Source organism: Palaemon carinicauda, chromosome 41 (assembly GCF_036898095.1).
Source record: "Palaemon carinicauda isolate YSFRI2023 chromosome 41, ASM3689809v2, whole genome shotgun sequence".
In the NCBI taxonomy this organism is placed as follows: domain Eukaryota; kingdom Metazoa; phylum Arthropoda; class Malacostraca; order Decapoda; family Palaemonidae; genus Palaemon; species Palaemon carinicauda.
In genome coordinates this window covers 51160887-51181206 of record NC_090765.1, presented here as the reverse complement: position 1 = coordinate 51181206, position 20320 = coordinate 51160887, and the positions used below count along the sequence as shown (strand labels likewise).

The 20320-nt window shown below is 38.2% G+C and overlaps 1 protein-coding gene across 2 annotated transcripts in view; it reads left to right on the top strand.

Moving 5' to 3' along the window:
• Window positions 1–18081, top strand: part of LOC137632633 (uncharacterized) — a 49740-nt gene extending 31659 nt beyond the window's left edge. For both annotated transcript variants that reach the window (XM_068364704.1, XM_068364705.1), the window contains exons 3-7: window positions 7608–7710; window positions 9815–9988; window positions 12676–12882; window positions 14924–15050; window positions 16064–18081. In XM_068364704.1, the coding sequence (XP_068220805.1) occupies window positions 7608–7710; window positions 9815–9988; window positions 12676–12882; window positions 14924–15037 (598 nt within the window). In that variant the 3' untranslated portion in view covers window positions 15038–15050; window positions 16064–18081. The remainder of the gene's footprint in view (window positions 1–7607; window positions 7711–9814; window positions 9989–12675; window positions 12883–14923; window positions 15051–16063) is intronic.
• Window positions 18082–20320: the final 2239 nt, after the last annotated feature.

Genomic DNA, 20320 nt, shown 5'->3' with positions numbered 1-20320 from the left:
ACCTTCTTTACCTATGTCGAAGAATGCAGTTTCTTATTATATCAGACTTTTGATTCGAGAAGCTCATTCCCATCTGAATGAGGAGGACCATGCTTTGCTGAAGGTAAGGACACATGAAGTTAGAGCTGTCGCAACTTCAGTGGCCTTCAAACAAAACAGATCTCTGCAGAGTGTAATGGATGCAACCTATTGGAGAAGCAAGTCAGTGTTCGCATCTTTTTACCTTAAAGATGCCCAGTCTCTTTACGAGAACTGCTACACCCTGGGACCATTCGTAGCAGCGAGTGCAGTAGTGGGTGAAGGCTCAACCACTACATTCCCCTAATCCCATAACCTTTTTAATCTTTCTCTTGAAATGCTTTTTATTGTTGTTTTTTGGGTTGTCCGGAAGGCTAAGAAGCCTTTCGCATCCTGGTTGATTTGGCGGGTGGTCAAATTCTTTCTTGAGAAGCGCCTAGATTAGAGGTTTTGATGAGGTCCTTTAGTATGGGTTGCAACCCTTCATACTTCAGCTCCTAGGAGTCGCTCAGCATCCTATGAGGATCGCGAGGCTCAGTAAGGAAGACGTACTTAAAAAGGCAGAGTAATTGTTCAAGTCGACTTCCTTACCAGGTACTTATTAATTTTATGTTTGTTATTTTGAATAACTGCTAAAATGAAATACGAAATACTTAGCTCTTAATGTTAACATATATGCTGGTCTCTACCCACCCCCCTGGGTGTGAATCAGCTATATGATCACCGGGTAAGTTTAATATTGAAAAATGTTATTTTCAATATTAAACTTACCCGATGATCATATAGCTGTCAGCTCTGCTGCCCGACAGAAAAACCTACGGGCGGAATACGCCAGCGATCGCTATACAGGTGGGGGTGTACATCAACAGCGCCATCTGTCAAGTAGGTACTCAAGTACTCGATGTCAACACAGAACCAATTTTCTCTCTGTCGTGCCACTGGCAAGACCTACTAAATACGCCGTTACTAACTGGATTTGTTTTCACAACTATTTGGTGAAGTACACTTTTCCAGTTTTGAGCTTTCGCTGTGCAGGTGTTTTATCTTCATTTCAAAACTTGAAATCGTTTTGGATAGTTTTAATTATGGTGACAAAGAGAGTATGGACTCTCTTTCACTTTTAAATGGCCGACCCTTCCCTTAGACGGAAGTGTGTTTAGGTTTTTAGTAATTGTGCTTAACACGTTATAGATCTATATTTTATATCTCTCCGCCTTTATTAGGCCTCTTCGATTAACTTTCCTTTTATTATAAACATATAAAAATAAATTTTTATGTTTTGTTTATATGCGACCTTTCCTGATAGTAGGCGGTCCTGACTTGGAACCGAAGTTAATCAACGTTGAGCCCGTTATATCGTATTTAACCTTTAAAGAATTTAAAACTTTTTAAATTTAATGTTTTATGAAAGAATTTCTTTGATAGTCTCGTACTGTTTTCAAAGATGAACTAACGTTTAGTTTTTAGTCTACGCAGTTGTTGGCGTTCAGGACGTTCAACATGCGCTCTATCGTTACGATAGAGAGAGAGTGTATCACGGTTTCACTTTGCAGTAAGGGTAAACCGATTCTAGCGTTTCGTTCATTCTTTCTTAGCTTAAATGGTTTAAATTCTAAATTAAAGGAACTTTTTATTTGGAAAACCTTTCAGTTTTTTTATCATGTTTTGACGATATATAATTGGGCTCTTCTCTCAGGTGCGAAATCTAGAGAGAAAGAGAGAGATAGAGACGGAGGGAGAGAGAGGAGAAAAAAACGTTTCGTTCAAGCGGGTAACGTTGTTCTCGTTTTACTCTCCTCCCTAGTCGCTGTAGGGGAAGAAGGTAAAACGTTTCTAGGGTTTTATTCTTGTTCCCAGGCTATGTGCGGTGAGAGATTGTAAACGTAGTTTATTTGATCTAGTGTTTAGTCTCTTTCCCAGCCACTGAATTCTTTATCTTTATATATGTTTTCTGTTGCATTATACGACTGTTTTCGCAATTACTACCTTTTAATGAAGGGTAGGATTGCGTGTTTCAGGTAGAAATCAGTAAAAGTTTCGATTTCAGTGAAATAAGTGCAATACAGAAAATCAAAGTGATAAAGTGATATGCGCAAAGTGTTACAGTGTTGCGTCCGAGGGTTCGTCTGTTCGTGCCTGTCGTTCACCTAGTCCGGGACCTCTTGCAAGCTCCCAAGCCCAGGGGAGAAGTAATGTCGAACGACTTATGGGTTCGTCAGGCCTTGATCAACGAACAGACGTTTTTCCCTCCGTGGTTTCGGGCGTATCTACCCAAGATCGCCCCACCCACACAAAGACGAGAGAGCCCATTTACTTCTCGTCTGCGGAAGAGGTTTCTCGTAAGAAACCTTGGACCAAGGTCTCGCAGCTTATTAAGTGCAAGTCGGTCCCTTCCGCGCAAGTCCAACGGCCCAGGTGTAGCCACTGGGTCAGTTCGGACTCGCTGCAGTCATCCGACGACTGCACACCTCCCAAGAGAGGCAAGGTGGTACCGCAACAGGCAGTAACTCCGTCTGTTGCCGCACCCGCTGTTTTGGACCCTCAGTCACAACGGACAGTAGCTCCGTCTGTTGCCGCTTTTGTAGACCCTAAGTGGTCTTTACTGCAGTCTATGCAGACTCAGTTAGCTGCGGTTATGCAGGAGTTTCGTGCGGAGAAGGTTAACGCTGCACCCGTTAGCCTACAACCTGCCACGGTTGTGCGCCCAGCTCACGCTGAGGCTGCCTGCTCCCACACTCCGACTGCGGAGAAGGTTGACGATGCACCCGTTTGCCTACAACCTGCCACGGTTGGGCTCCCAGCAGACGCTGCGGCTGCCTGCTCCCACACTCTGGCTGTGAGAGCTCCTCCACCCATGCGCAGTCGACCCTGCCAGACGCATGCTGACTCCCACAGACGCACGGAGCACTCCGTTGACGTGCGTGTGCTACCACAACAACAGGAGGGTGGAGTTAAGCTGCCGTGTTTTGACACGGTGCGTCAGCCTCCGCAACCCACTGTGGTTACCGCCACTCGCCCGCAGCAGACTAGTCAGTCAGGAGTTGAGGCTTCCCCACACAGCTTTGGTTGTTGCCAGCTCACAGACTGTCAAGCAGTTACATAACGTTGCCTTCTGGTCTGCTACTTATGCACCAGTGCTGTATGTCCTCTTGTAACTGCTGCTCCCCGTTCGCCTCACGTCAGAATTTACACTAGGCCTAGCTACTTCGAAGCCGTTGTTGTTAAGCTAGTGCTCTCTCGCTCTCCTAGAGAGCGTTACGTCGGCTAGGCGACTGGTTTTTGCACCAGGAGGAGTTTTAGGGATACAGCCTTTTGATTTCCCTTCTTTTTATCTGGCTTATAGAGCGAGAGTCTGATAGGACACGAGAGAAGTTCTCAGCTTGGGAGTTCATGCCTCTGCCCAGGTAGACTTCTCAATTCTGGTAGACTCGGCCAGGCGCATAGCCAGGAGACGCTCCAGTTGTTTACAGGTCAACTTCTAAACTTTTTCGAGCCTTTGAAGTTTTGCTGTACTATTATGTCACACATAACAAGGCTTCCAGGGATGGTAAATGGCTCCGCTTCAGTCGCTAACCCCGTCTGTTGCCACACCTGCTCCCGTAGACCCTAATGGGCTTTGCTGCAAGACATGCAGTCCAAGCTTGTGTCCTTGATAGAGGACTTAATACGGAGAAGAACCTTCTGGCCAACAACCTTCCTACCGGTTGGTTGTGCGCCCTGTTGACGCTGAGGTATCTTACTCGCGTTCGCCAGTTGAGGTGGTTCCTCCACCGATGCGACCCAGTGTGGGTTGCCAGTCGCACGTTGACGTTAAGCGACGCTCGGAGGTGGTTGTTGACGTTCAGTGTGTCACTAGGAAGACGTTCAACAACCAGCAGTGGTGACTTGTTGTCACGCAGTGCGTCAACCTCAGCAACCCGGTAGGGTGTTGACTGCACAACCCAGACAGTCTAGACAGTTTCGGGTTGACGCTGTACTTCCTCGTGTCCCCATGGTTGACAGTTCACAGACTGTGCAGCAGTACCATGATATTGCGTCCGGCTCCGTCACGCATCCACCAGTGCGACCGGATTCAGCGAGTCAGACGTTGCCCACTCCGTTGCCGTTTCCTCATCAGTTTCGGATGAGGAACCCTCTGATGAGGACGTTGCTGAACAAGACGATCAACCCCCAGCCCTGCTATCCATCCAGAAGATGCTGAAGAAGGAACGCTGCCCTGTCAGGCTGTGGATGAGTCTGGTAAGGACACTGTCATCCGTGGTTCAATTTGTGTCACTAGGAAGACTACACCTCCGTCCTCTTCTATACCATCTAGCTTTTCACTGGAAAAAGGACAAGACGCTAGAAGCGGTCTCGATCCCGGTTTCCGGAAAGATAAAGTCTGGTCTGACTTGGTGAAAGGACTTTTTCAACCTTAGAAAGGGTCTTCCCCTGACTGTTCAGACTCCCAACCACGTTCTCTTCTCGGACGCATCGGACGTAGGCTGGGGTGCGACATTAGACGGTAGGGAATGCTCGGGATTGTGGAACTCGAGTCAAAGGACAATGCATTTCAACTGCAAGAAGCTACTGGCAGTACGTCTGACCTGGAAAAGCTTCAGGTCTCTCCTTCAAGGCAAAGTGGTGGAGGTGAACTCGGACAACACACGGCTTTGACGTACATCTCCAAGCAAGGAGGGACTTACTCTCTGACATGGTACGAGATCGCAAGGGACCTCCTCACCCGGTCAACAGGTCTAGACTTTTCACTAGTAACGAGGTTCATCCAAGGCAACTTGAATGTCATAGCAGATTGTCTCAGTCGCAAGGGACAAATAATTCCAACAGAATGGACCCTCCACAAGGATGTATGCAAGAGACTTTGGGCCACCTGGGGCCAGCCAACCATAGATCTCTTCGCAACCTCGATGACCAAGAGGCTCCCAATAGTTTGCTCACCTATCCCGGACCCAGCGGTAGTTCATATAGATGCCTTTCTACTAGATTGGTCACATCTAGATCTATATGCATTCCCTCCGTTCAAGATTGTCAACAAGGTACTGCAGAAGTTCGCCTCTCACGAAGGGACAAGGTTGACGCTAGTTGCTTCCCTCTGGCCCGCGAGAGAATGACTCACCGAGGTACTTCGATGGCTAGTAGACGTTCCCAGAACACTTCCCCTAGGGTGGACCTTCTACGTCAGCCACGCGTAAAGAAGGTACACCAAGGCCTCCATGCTCTTCGTCTGACTGCCTTCAGACTATCGAAAGACTCTCGAGAGCTAGAGGTTTTTCGAAGGAGGCAACCAGAGCGTTTGCTAGAGCAAGGAGAACATCCACCCTTAGAATCTACCAATCGAAGTGGGAAATCTTCCGAAACTGGTGCAAGTCAGTATCCGTATCCTCGACCAGTACCTCTGTAACTCAAATAGCTGACTTTCTCTTATATCTGAGGAAAGAACGATCTCTTTCAGCTCCCACTATCAAGGGTTACAGAAGCATGTTGGCATCAGTCTTCCGTCACAGAGGCTTAGATCTTTCCAACAATAAAGATCTACAGGACCTCCTTAAGTCTTTTGAGACCACGAAGGAGCGTCGTTTGGTTACACCTGGTTGGAATTTAGACGTGGTACTAAGATTCCTTATGTCAGACAGGTTCGAACCGCTTCAATCAGCCTCCCTGAAAGATCTCACCTTTAAGACTCTTTTCCTGATATGCTTAACCACAGCTAAAAGAGTCGGTGAGATTCATGCCTTCAGCAAGAACATCGGATTCTCATCCGAAACGGCTACATGTTCTACAACTTGGTTTTCTAGCCAAACACGAGCTGCCTTCTCGGCCTTGACCAATATCGTTCGATATTCCAAACTTATCGTATGGTTGGAAATGAACTAGAAAGAGTATTATGTCCTGTAAGAGCTCTTAAGTTCTATTTAAAAACCTTTACGAGGCCCGTCTGAAGCTTTATGGTGTTCGGTTAAGAATCCATCTTTGCCTATGTCAGAGAATGCTTTATCCTATTTTATCAGACTGTTAATACGAGAAGCTCATTCCCATCTGAATGAGGAAGACCAAGCTTTGCTGAAGGTAAGGACACACGAAGTTAGAGCTGTCGCAACTTCAGTGGCCTTTAAACAAAATAGATCTCTGCAAAGTATATTCGACGCAACCTATTGGAAAAGCAAATCAGTGTTCGCGTCTTTTATCTTAAGAATGTCCAGTCTCTTTACGAGAACTGCTACACTCTGGGACCATTCGTAGCAACGAGTGCAGTAGTGGTGAGGGCTCCACCACTACAATTCTCTAATTCCATAACCTTTTTAATCTTTCTCTTGAAATGTTTTATTATTGTTTTTGGGTTGTCCGGAAGGCTAAGAAGCCTTTCGCATCCTACTTGATTTGGCGGGTGGTCAAAGTCATTTCTTGAGAAGCGCCTAGATTAGAGGTTTTGATGAGGACCTTTAGTATGGGTTGCAACCCTTCATACTTCAGCTCCTAGGAGTCGCTCAGCATCCTATGAGGATCGCGAGGCTCAGTAAGGAAGACGTACTTAAAAAGGCAGAGTAATTGTTCAAGTCGACTTCCTTACCAGGTACTTATTTATTTTATGTTTGTTATTTTGAATAACTGCTAAAATGAAATACGGAATACTTAGCTCATAATAATGTCAACATGTAATGCTGGTCTCTACCCACCCCCCTGGGTGTGAATCAGCTATATGATCATCGGGTAAGTTTAATATTGAAAAATTTTATTTTCATTAGTAAAATAAATTTTTGAATATACTTACCCGATGATCATAAATTAAAGGACCCACCCGTCCTCCCCAATAGAGACCCAGTGGACAGAGGAGAAAATTGGTTCTGTGTTGACATCGAGTACTTGAGTACCTACTTGACAGATGGCGCTGTTGATGTACACCCCCACCTGTATAGCGATCGCTGGCGTATTCCGCCCGTAGGTTTTTCTGTCGGGCAGCAGAGCTGACAGCTATATGATCATCGGGTAAGTATATTCAAAAATTTATTTTACTAATGAAAATAACATTTTTCATTAGTAAAATAAATTTTTGAATATACTTACCCGGTGATCATAAATTAAAGGACCCACCCTTCCTCCCCAATAGAGACCCAGTGGGCCGAGGAGAAAATTGGTTCTGTGTTGACATGGAGTACTTGAGTACCTGCTCGACAGATGGCGCTGTTGATGTACACCCCCACCTGTATAGCGATCGCTGGCGTATTTCGTCCTTAGGTTTTTCTGTCGGGCAGCAGAGCTGACAGCTATATGATCACCGGGTAAGTATATTCAAAAATTTATTTTACTAATGAAAATAACATTTTTTGAATATACTTACCAGGTGAATATATAAATTAAAGGCCCCCCCTTCCTCCCCAATAGAGACCCAGCGGGATGAGAAGAACTGGAGCTGTTTACATGTATATGCGGTATCTGGCCGATAGTTGGCGCTGGTGGGCACACCCGCAACCTTCATAGCGATCGCTCGCGAGTTTTTCTGTCGAGCCGCCGGAGACGTCAGCTATTATATATTCACCGGGTAAGTATATTCAAAAATTTATTTTATAATCAAAATATCATTTTTTTTTCAGGGGAAAAGCACAGGAGGTGGTTCTAAGAATATTACCCAAAGAATTTGACGAAAGCTACTTTTTTGAGAACCAACAGGAGGAGTTTGAAATTGATGATTTATTGGTAGGTGGTACTTTGAATTTTTCAATTTGTTTCAATTACTTTTTATGATTTGACTTGAAATTCCAAAGGAAATCCTGTTTTCACATAACACTACAGTGAACCCTCGTTTATCGCGGTAGATAGGTTCCAGTCGCGGCCGCGATAGGTGAAAATCCGCGAAGTAGTGACACCATATTTACCTATTTATTCAACATGTATATTCAGACTTTTAAAACCTTCCCTTGTACGTAGTACTGTTAACAAACTACCCTTTAATGTACAGAACACTTAATGCATGTACTACAGTACCCTAAACTAAAACAGGCACAAATATTAAAGGTGATTTTATATCATGCATTTCCTAAACATGCTAAAAAGCACGATAAAAAATGGCAACCAATGTTTTGTTTACATTTATCTCTGATCATAATGTAGAAACAAACTGGAGGTAGAGCTTTGCTTATTACCCAGACATATTTCCCATACTTTTTCCTTAGAACTACATCACATCTTCCTACTTTAGATATATAGATATATATATATATATATATATATATATATATATATATATATATATATATATATATATATATATATATATATATATATATATATGTGTGTGTGTGTGTATATATATATATATATATATATATTTATATGTATACACATATACATACCTACATATATACATAAATACATGCATACATATATATATATATATATTACTGTATATATATGGGTTATGGAAAAAATCCGCGAAGTGGTGAATCCGCGATGGTCGAACCGCGAAGTAGCGAGGGTTCACTGTACTGTATTACATATTTTCTTACAGCTTCAAAAGCAGAATGTGAAATATTTTGTTGCAAATGATTTAAAAGAAGTGCATAAAGATTATCTTGAATCTGCACACAATTATGGAGACTAAATGAAATTACCCAATTTTCCATTTATTGTACTGTACATCAAATTTGTTCCGTAACTGAAATACGCTATTTAATATGGGTTATTACTTTCGGCATAGCTGAAATGATGAGCCATTAGAAGGGTTTACTACCCCACCGCTAGTTAGCAGGGGGTAGAGAGGGTAGCCTCCCCCCCACACACCTGTGCTGAGCTCACTTTGCTCTTGGCTCGGGTGGTAGTCGGACGTGTCCGCTCTCACCCTCGCCTCTTTGACAGCCATTAATGCTTTTGTCTTTTTACTTACTTTTTCTTATACTTGTAATATATATATATATATTATTTATATATAAACATTCTTAATGTTTATGTTTGTATTTGTGAATAGAAATGTAAGTTTTCTTTTCAGTGTTTGTGCTGTGTGTGTGATGTGACTTTTGAATGCTAGATTGTAAAACTTGCCATTGTAACAGTCTATTCCCTTGAAGAAATCTCTAAAATATTACTCCCACACATACACATCCACTATTCATCTAACTGTATATAGCAAATAAACAATGCCATTTGAGTTTCTATTCTAAGCTTTAAGAACATATTTAATAAGAAAGTGTATGCAGACACTTGATGTGATCATACTAGATGTAATATTGTATTTATCAATATTAATTTGACAAAAGTAACTAGATGATTCATGTTTTTTCTCTTCATATTTTCAGCAGCATGCATTTAAATGTTGTTCTATTAGTGGAAGATTTTTCTTTCATTCACGGCATTAATACTTCTATGTATGTAACCGGTTTGTATGATGAATAATATTGTACATTATCATTACTCTAAATTATTTATTTCTAATGTAGATTATCATACCTTCTAGAGATGATAGAAGTCTCTTGTAAAACAAAAGATGTCAAAAATTTTCTTTGCTACTCGAGTACAGTGTTGTAAAGAATGTTTGAGTTTGTAGATCAAGGCTACTTTTAAGTTTATCAATTTTTTTTATTTTTTATCAATGTAACAAAATACTTTACTGAATATTTGAGTTTTTGATATAATTAAAGACATTTTACTGTATATTTTATGCAGTGTGTAATGAAAGGTTCAAATTTTGCTTATAAAACTTCAAGGAGGATTTGTGGAATTCTGTTAACTTATTATTTTTGAACTTTTAGATAGCATATTTTATGAGACAAAATATTCAAAGCTACTTTTCGTCAAACATTTGCAGCACCAGCCAGATAACGATTTTCCTTACCAAGAAGACATACTGGTAATGCCCGATACAACCTTTCCTGAAGAAAGATGCTACAATGCAGAAGTGGTTGATGAAATACTTGATAAGGACATTGATCATGATGACAAATCTCGGTTTATGATGACATCTCTATCACCTTCACCACATGTGAGTGTTTTTAGCTATGTATGTATGTTAATGATATCTCACAGGAATAAAGATGACAGGAGAGGGTATTCCCAGTCCCCTCGTCCTATCCCTTTTAGTGACCTCTCGTGACACACTGGGATGGGATAGCATTATTACCTCAGCTAACTAAGTTAGAAGGAGGTTATGTTTTACCCCCTGTTTGTGTGTGTTTGTGAACAGCTTCCTGGCCACAATTTTAAGCATAGAATAATGAAACTTGCAAAGATTAACTGTTATGTAAAAAGCTGGAAATTATTAAATTTTGTAAGGTCAAGGTCACGGTCAAGCATAATATCCAATACATGTCAAGAGACAGTGAAAGATGGAAATGGAAGGTTATTAAAAGTAGAGGAGGCAAGGAAAAGGTGGGCGGAATATTTTGAAAGTTTGCTGAATGTTGAGGATGATAGGGAGGCAGATACAATTGCTGTTCCAGGTGTTGAGGTGCCAGTGATGGGAGATGAGAATGAGAGAGAGATTACAATAGAGGAAGTGAGGAGAGCACTAGATGAAACGAGAGTAGGAAAAGCATCTGGTATGGATGGTGTGAAAGCTGAGATGTTGAAGGAAGGGGGTGTGACTGTACTTGAATGGTTGGTGAGATTGTTTAATATGTGTTTTGTGTTGTCAATGGTACCAGTAGATTGGGTCTGTGCATGTATTGTACCACTATATAAGGGTAAGGGAGATGTGCATGAGTGTTGTAATTCAAGAGGTATTAGTTTGTTGAGTGTAGTTGGAAAAGTGTATGGTAGAGTACTGATTAATAGGATTAAGGGTAAAACAGAGAATGCAATCTTGGAAGTATAGGGTGGTTTTAGAAGAGGTAAGGGTTGTATGAATCAGATTTTTACAGTTAGGCAGATATGCGAGAAATATTTAGCAAAAGGTAAGGAGGTGTATGTTGCGTTTATGGATCTGGAGAAAGCATATGATAGAGTTGATAGGGAAGCAATGTGGAATGTGATGAGGTTATATGGAGTTGGTGGAAGGTTGTTGCAAGCAGTGAAAAGTTTCTACACAGGTAGTAAAGCATGTGTTAGAATAGGAAATGAAGTGAGCGATTGGTTTCCGGTGAGAGTGGGGCTAAGACAGGGATGTGTGATGTCGCCGTGGTTGTTTAACTTGTATGTTGATGGAGTGGTGAGAGAGGTGAATGCTCGAGTGCTTGGACGAGGATTAAAACTGGTAGGCGAGAATGATCATGAATGGGAGGTAAATCAGTTGTTGTTTGCGGATGATACTGTACTGGTAGCAGACACAGAAGAGAAGCTTGACCGACTAGTGACAGAAATTGGAAGGGTGTGTGAGAGAAGGAAGTTGAGAGTTAATGTGGGTAAGAGTAAGGTTATGAGATGTACGAGAAGGGAAAGTGGTGCAAGGTTGAATGTCATGTTGAATGGAGAGTTACTTGAGGAGGTGGATCAGTTTAAGTACTTGGGGTCTGTTGTTGCAGCAAATGGTGGAGTGGAAGCAGATGTACGTCAGAGAGTCAATGAAGGTTGCAAAGTGTTGGGGGCAGTTAAGGGAGTAGTAAAAAATAGAGGGTTGGGCATGAATGTAAAGAGAGTTCTATATGAGAAAGTGATTGTACCAACTGTGATGTATGGATCGGAGTTGTGGGGAATGAAAGTGATGGAGAGACAGAAATTGAATGTGTTTGAGATGAAGTGTCTGAGGAGTATGGCTGGTGTATCTCGAGTTGATAGGGTTAGGAACGAAGTGGTGAGGGTGAGAACGGGTGTAAGAAATGAGTTTGCGGCTAGAGTGGATATGAATGTGTTGAGGTGGTTTGGCCATGTTGAGAGAATGGAAAATGGCTGTCTGATAAAGAAGGTGATGAATGCAAGAGTTGATGGGAGAAGTACAAGAGGAAGGCCAAGGTTTGGGTGGATGGATGGTGTGAAGAAAGCTCTGGGTGATAGGAGGATAGATGTGAGAGAGGCAAGAGAGCGTGCTAGAAATAGGAATGAATGGCGAGCGATTGTGACGCAGTTCCGGTAGGCCCTGCTGCTTCCTCCGGTGCCTTAGATAACCGCGGAGGTAGCAGCAGTAGGGGACTCAGCAGTATGAAGCTTCATCTGTGGTGGAAATGTGGGAGGTTGGGCTGTGGCACCCTAGCAGTACCAGCTGAACTCGGCTGAGTCCTTGGTTAGGCTGGAGGAACGTAGAGAGTAGAGGTCCCCTTTTTTGTTTTGTTTCTTGTTGATGTCGGCTACCCCCCAAAATTGGGGGAAGTGCATTTGGTATATGTATGTATGTATGATATATATATATATATATATATATATATATATATATATATATATATATATATATATATATATATATATATATATATATATATATATATATATATATATATTATTCTTGTATACTGTATACAGAAGTTTATTCCTTTATTTTTATTTCTTTTCTTCTCCCAGTAAGTATATTACTGTACTGCTTTGAAATACTTTGTTTAGTTTAGTGATAGTTTTATTTTACTGTTAACATTGTATCTTTAGGAAACGTAAATAAAAAGCAAATCTCCTCATTGAATGAAGACAATTTTTGAGCAACAAAACACTAATTATATTCCTTCAAGGGTTGAGAGTAGCTCTTTATTTTGTTATATTCATCCTAATATTCTTTAAGTTTACAGTAATGTCATCTGATATTCACAGGAAGTATTTCAAGATCCTGACGTAAAACACACAGATTTTCAAGAGCTTCTTAAAAATGGGCACCAAGACCCTCTCGACATATCTGACTTTTTGCAAGATACCAACCCACCAGCTGTTGAAAAGATAATGATCAATGAAGTTTCCCTCCTCAATCAGAGTGAAGGCATGGTTGTTATCGTAAGATCAGAAGACGGGTTAACTACTCAGGTAAAAGAAATATATATCATAAGTATTTTCAATGAGTCATTTCCATTTTTAAATTCTAGAAACAGGGCTGTTATTTTTCTTACTATTTCCATCAATCTTTTTTTTTAAATAAAAAATGCTATTAACTACAAGCGCTAACTTGACGACCTTGAATAAAAACTGTAGAATTTTCTCCCACTGCCATTTCTTCCCCCTTCCCCCAAAGGACTACCACCTTGCCAACCACCGCCATGGTATGAAATGAATGCTGTGAACCCGGGGAAAGTGTCAGCAAAGAATAAGATTTAATTGCGCTGTGCTGCTATAAACACCTCTAAATTCTGTCATGAATAAGTCTTATTTTAAATGGTGTTAGTGTGTATTCCATCATTTATGGTTGGTTATGTATCATTTTACTTTTTCAAATTACTTGGGTATGTCTACCACAGGTTTTCTGAGGTTTTGTTTTAAATATAGGACAAGCAAGTATGTTTCAATGCTATTAATCCCTACTAATTTGGTGTGCCATGTAGGTTTTGTTTGATTCTATCCTTTCGTTGCCTTCTTTGTGTGAACCTTGATGATAAAAAGGTGTATCCAAATCTTAAATTAGCTAAGGTTGGGGTAAAAAAAAAAGAGATGCAACAAAAAGAAGATTGTTTAATTTGATCACAATGTTTTGTTTACACCTTGAGTGATATGATGACACAATGACCCATCAAGGTATTTTCAAAATTTCTATTATGGTAGACTTTTTCTGATCAAGAGTTCAGTTTTAGCTTTGATAATTTTTTACAATCTTTGGCGATTGATACACATGTTCTTTCCAATGAGTGCACCTTTTCAAAGGTAGATTCTTGCAAAGGTTCTTGCCCATCTTTACCTTTCACTGTAAATATTAATTTTACCTAGTCAAACATCACTCAAATTGATAATGTTTCAAATGAATACATATCTTAGATTAGCTAAGGCTAAGAAAAGATATCTAATTACAAAAAAAGGTGATTGAGGAAGTCTCTTGGGTGGTAATCAGCAGAAGTAGAGCTACCAAAAGTACATTTGCCTAAATGCCTGCTGTGCTCAACTGGTAAACTGAACCAACCGACTCCTAAAATATCATTGGAATAAAAATCCTGTCCTTTAGGGAATACAAAGTATGATAAGCATGTGGTATCCACTGTTATGTGATTAGGATAGGTGCCTCAATATTACATCACTAACCCGTCAATCAGATATCGAGCCCATTATAACATGGGTCTGATTTGGATACATACTGAGCCACTTGAAAAGGAAAAGGAATCCCCATACATACCTCAAAGCTCTTGTTTGTATAAATGTACACACCATAACACGAATGAAAATTTTTTTCTAATACTCAACTACACTATACTATGCAGTTCCATCAGTAATTAACATGAAGATTGTTTAATTAACTGATATGTATTTATATTCCATATCATTCAGTCGGTATTATGCATACTAACATTTAGGTAAATGGATTACAGAGTAAATTAAATGGGAAGCAAGTTTTTGCACCAAGATCTATCAGCTGATGTTGATTGTGCACGTTAGTATTAGGAAACTAATTTAAATTCTTAGTTACATATTTTGATAAATTAAACATCAATAAAACTAACTTATGAACAGAAATTATAGGAAATTGTTGCGTAATCGCTGAAGTTCCCATCAACTTTAGAGCACTCACATGTCTCTGTCAATTAGTAACCTCTACCTATATGTGTACATGATTAAATATTTGAAAAGTATATTGTTTAGACTTAAGAAAATTATAATTATAAAAGAGAATCGTTAGGAACATAACAGTACATCTGATGAATGAAGGAAGGCAACCAATAGAATGTTCATAATCAAAATTACAGCAATCAAAGCAGTATTACTAATATAAAGTATTCAAGGAATAGTTATGGCTCTGAAGTTACTTTAGCTGATCGTGCAGTATCTCTCAAAGAGATGGATTCATGAAGCTCGAGTAAGATCGCACTTTTAATCTTCGTTCTTAGAATTTTGTCTTCCCATTTTATAGTAGTTTCTTTCCTTTCAGGATGGGACTCCAATTTCTGATGATCTTCAATATCTTATTGCATCCTTACCAGATGACCAGACATATGTACTTGATGGGTATGGAAATCATGGTTTTCAGTCTACAAAACCTTAGACAAGAAACACAGGTAAGTAAAGTATCTTTAGTACAGTGATATTGTTATTCATAATGCACTTGTATAACTAATATAAAATCTCTTTACTAACGGTAGATGTAATTTATGAAAAAGCTCTTTCATATATTGGAGATAAACTTGAAATTCATAGTCATTATTTATCAGAAATTTCATGAGATAGTATATTTCGTTAAGTACAGTACTGTGATGAAAAAATCTAGTAAGCGTGCAAAGCATAGCAGATTGAGAAATGAACACGGCTAACATTAGTGAGGTTAAAACTGTAAGCATAGGTTCTGTTTTGTTGTTTTCTGTGTAAAGAAAATTAGATTTATTCTTTAGATGTCTCATTTTGGTGGCAGAAAAAAACAGCATTGAAGAAAGAGTATGAGTGTCCTTCACTTTCCGTTGCTACACCTTTATGGCTTTTCATTGCATCAGTGTTTATGCGTACGCCATTCAAGATTGTTGTTTCTTCTTTGCTGTTTTTTTAACTTTTCCCTGTAACATCTTGCTCTTCTTTATTGCTCCCAAGTGCAAGGCAGATGATGATGGTAGAGCATAAAAAAAAAAAAGGAAAGCCATCACTATAGATGTGAAGATAAAAATTGTGAAATCCTAGAAATACAGAAAAACATCGGCCATGCACTCATACTTGGCTGTTTAACTGTTGCTACGATTATCAAGGATAAAGATCATATCCTTCATCATCTGAAGGGATCTTTACATATGAAATCAACAGTGTAGTGGTCTTATTACTGGGATAGAGAGATGGGTATTTTAACTTAATTTAAGACAATTTTCTAACTCATTATACTTGTTTGAAGGATTTGTTCTTAAATGGGAAGTGACAAATAGAGAAATATATATGGTAAAGAAGTTTGACAGCTTAGTGGAATTAGATCAAAGGGAACAGAAAAAAATAAAAAAGCTGAAAGTATTAAAAAATTAAACCAAAATTGTAATAAGCTGTATTAGTAAGTGTTGAATTGATAAGAAAAGAAAAATCTTTCCTTTTCTTACAGGTACATTCAAGAGACTACCTCATGAAGTCATTATTTAATGTAATTCATCATCTTCAGCCTTATAACACGGAGACCAGTTTTGTACCAGATTCTACTAAATTAATTTAAAAAGTGTTTGACACTGGAAACTATCAAATACGTTATTCTGTTTATGTTGGAAATGTACATATACAATAGGAATTGATAAAATTTGGCTTGTAAAGTTGTCTCTACATTCAACAAGTATTTTCTGCCAACGTCAATTTACTCAAGTATTCCCCAAAGTTTTGATGATTTCATAAGCATTACATTATATTTATTAGCTGCATATGAAGTACATGTATATATCATGTTGCATATCTATACAATATGCATTTGTCAGAATAACTGAATTTTTTCTCTTTATTTATAATCTTAACCCTTTTACCCCCAGGCTCTTTGGAAATTTCCAACCCTTAACCCCCAAGGGATTATTTTTTCCCCAGCACATTTTGCAGTATATTATTTTTGAATTGCTCTAACAGCCTTAATTTTTGTCATAGAGAGGTCAGGTTTGTCTCATTCTCTTGGAAAATCCCTGAATTTTCTCAAAAAATTCTCAAAAATATGAAAATTTTTATAGCATTTTTTTGCAAGGACTTACCGGTACGTCCATGGGGGTAAAAGGATGAGTTTTGTGGAACGTACCAGTACGTCCTTTGGGGGTAAAAGGGTTGAGTATATATGTTGTTGGAGTAATAGATTTCATAGCAACATCAATTAGATATGTTTTGCAGTTATTGGAAGCTGATATAGTCTTTTTATATATGAATATATGTCTACTACAACCATGTCATATGGTACATGGTACAATTCATTTTTGTTCTTCTCTGTGCAGAAGATGAAAATTCAAAAGCTCCAAGAGTGTATTTGAAAAGGGCAAAGAATGAGAAATATTTTTCAGCTTACTAATCTTTATTTGTTTATAAATTCTGTTGGTTTTTGGGGGAAAATTTAAGGTGAGAAATTGTTTAGGAAAAATTCTGAGGAAATGTCAATTTATGGGTGATTATTTTGCGTTGCTAAACGAAGGAGAGTGTTTTTTTGGGGAAAATTTAAGGTGAATTGATTATTGAAAAAATCTGAGATGTAAATTTATAGGCGATTGTATTGCCTTGATAATTATAGGAGAGGATAAATACATGAATATCATGGGAAATGTGACCTATTGTGTCTTGAAATTAAGAGCGTTTTCTTTAAAGTTATTTCTTTACCTCTCACATAAGATTAGAATCTTGCTATTGGAGCATTTCAGTTAAGCTTTTTTATAAGAATAATACAAAGTTGCAGAAAAGTCTTTATTAATTTGATAGTTATTGTACATTTGTAAAAGTTTAAAAGAATATTTTTTTATTTTTTATAAGTTTAATTATATGAGTAATACACTTTTGTTTATTTTATTTTGAAAGCGTACAGTCTAATAGTAAGAAGTGTGAGAAAAATATATTTTTTTTATTGGAAATATCTAGAAAGTACAAATTTGTATAATGAAAGTTTTATATTGATCTTTATTTTGAACGTATTCCTAGTGTTCATAACTTGAATAATTTGTCTTGAGTTTTTTGTTTGTAGATATAAATTTTTCAGTGCAAATGCTTGGCTACCATCTGTCAATCTGTTTATCCTTTAGCCATCTAAATTACAGCAGGTATAATTTTCTGGTCTTTGACACAGATGTATTAGATAACTTTTTAAAATTTAGCATCTTTGGAACTCAAAATAGGGATCACTTTTACCTATAGAATATTTTGATAATCATGGATAAAAGAGCTCTCTTCATTAATGCTAAAAAAACTGACTTTAGCAACAATTTGGGAGGGCTTTGAAATTACGGTATTTTTGTATAAGATATGTTGTTATAGTTACAGCATGAGCACTTGAAGGTAATATAGATTATTTTTATTATATGAAGAATATTGTTTTTTATGTTTATAATGTCATGCTGGAACTGATGTACCAAAATCACTTGAAATCATTCCTGTAAATAAATTGCATTTATACTCCAGCCTTTCATTTAAAGCAAGCAAGGAAGTTTGCGAAAACTCTAAAATATATAGTTTATGAATTCAGTGTGTCCCCACAAAATATTTTTAATTGTTTCTTGGGTAACTGTGCATTTTATAGACTACCCATTATTTATAGCATAATTACTGATTTTGAGTTGAATGCAATGTAGAGTATATGGTACTCTTATTATTTTCACCTGAAGAATCAATATAGTAGTTTATTGTATAAAGAACGGTAGAGGGGCTAACCAAAATGAGGTTTTTGAATAGTTGTTGATTTGGGTGTTTTAACTGTGCACTACAATATTTTTACCCATTTATGCTACATTCTTGAGACCACTGGAATATGCAAATCAGGTATGAAATCACTATCTTAAGAGAGACATTGTAACTGGTGAGAATGTGCAATGTGGAGTGACTAAATTGGAACATTATATAAAAGATTTATAGAAATGTGTAAGGATATTAAACCAACCAAGTTTCATTAAAGTGACTCAAGGAATGTTCAAGGTAAATAAGGTAATGTTTGCTATATTACTTTACTTTACTTCAAGGGCTGCTTATCTGGTCCTGTACAGCAGGGAAACCCTACTCGCTATAGGACCTCCACGGTTGTTTTATGGTGTTCATTCGGGACCATTTAACATTTCACAATGCATATTGTTCAATTATTCGGATGTCTCGTGGGAGTCTATTGTTTAGTCCCGGGACCGCATATATAAAGGCTCTTAGAGCTTACATTACAGTAGCAATGTTCGTGAGGGAGAGAGGGCCAATTCATTAGATATATAAGGGTATCCAAGAAGCAAGTTTGAATGTTAGAAAGAATTCATTCACAATTCATGTAGAAGTAACTATTAACAGCCAGGATATAGATATGTTCAAGAGAGGGTTGGATATCTTTCGTCAAGAGAATAGCAATTTTACTGCAAGCCACAACTTATATAACCTGGATGGATTTGATGAAGAAGACCTGGAGTTGTATGATTGAATAAGATCATCTCAACTATGAATATTTGTAATCTAACGTTGAAAAAAGTCAGACACATTCTCCTCCTTTCTCACTCCTAAAAAACTTGAAGAAGGATAAGAATCAGATCTCCATCTTGACTTGCCAGTAGTATCTTGATGAATAATTCTTATGTACATTATATTAACACAGTATGGCATGTAGTGTTAAACTATTTATGCTTAGTTATTTCTAATTAAGAAAAGCCTTAGTTTATCATAGATTATATGTCTGCAAAACTTAGTTCCCATGTTGTGCAGTCTCATTTTTTATGAGACTTTGATAAACATACAGTACCCTGTAGTATGAAATGTAAAGTTATTTTACTGTTAGTTGCTAAGTTGATTAGTTTTTTAGCTAACTGTTTGAACCAAGTATTTTACATTTGTTTTAATGTTATACAGTATCATTACTTTGCAATACAGTATTACTAAGTTAGCTTATGCCGTTTTTAGTTTTTATGCTTTGAATTCTTAGCTTAGCACAGACCTAAAATTTCTTTATTCCTTTCTTTTTGTAAAACTTTTTGCAGGATCTGTATGTATGGATGATGAAATTTTTAATCAGTGGCCTATAGGGATTTAGAAACATGAGAGAGTGGTTGTGTTTGATAAGTTTAAACAAAGAAGGTAGGTGATATATAAATATGGTTTACTTTTAAGTCACTCATGGGGACCAGGCCCATGTAACAGGTCACTGCTCTGCGATGTATTGCAATTCCATTCGTAAATTGATGATTAAATGTCCAAAATACTACATTTAGAATTCTAAAGGCCCAATTTTGGAGAATTTAATAGAATTAATAAGTTATTTCAATCAGAAAATGAGTCTTGCATGACGCAGTTTCCAGATCGGAATATTCATTTAGGTATCGAATACAGCATACCATTAAACCAGGTGTTATTCAAGACGAGTAGGAATCATGCCGTGGCAGCTAATGACTCAACAAGTTGCCCCATGTACAGTACTCCAAACCCTCAACCCAAACTTATTTGAACAGTAAGCTTACATTATGCCTGTGAAATATACTGAATTAGTCTTTTAGACGGGGTTTGAACTCTGATCCCAAGGACTGGAAATTTCTGATGATTCCACTAAGCTACCACAACCCCTAAATGAAGATTCTGGCATAAATGAGAATGAACAGTTTTTGAAATGTGTTTGGTAAGGAAGCTTGATTGTTGGAAACACATGGCTGAGAAAAAATATTTATAAGTGTAATTG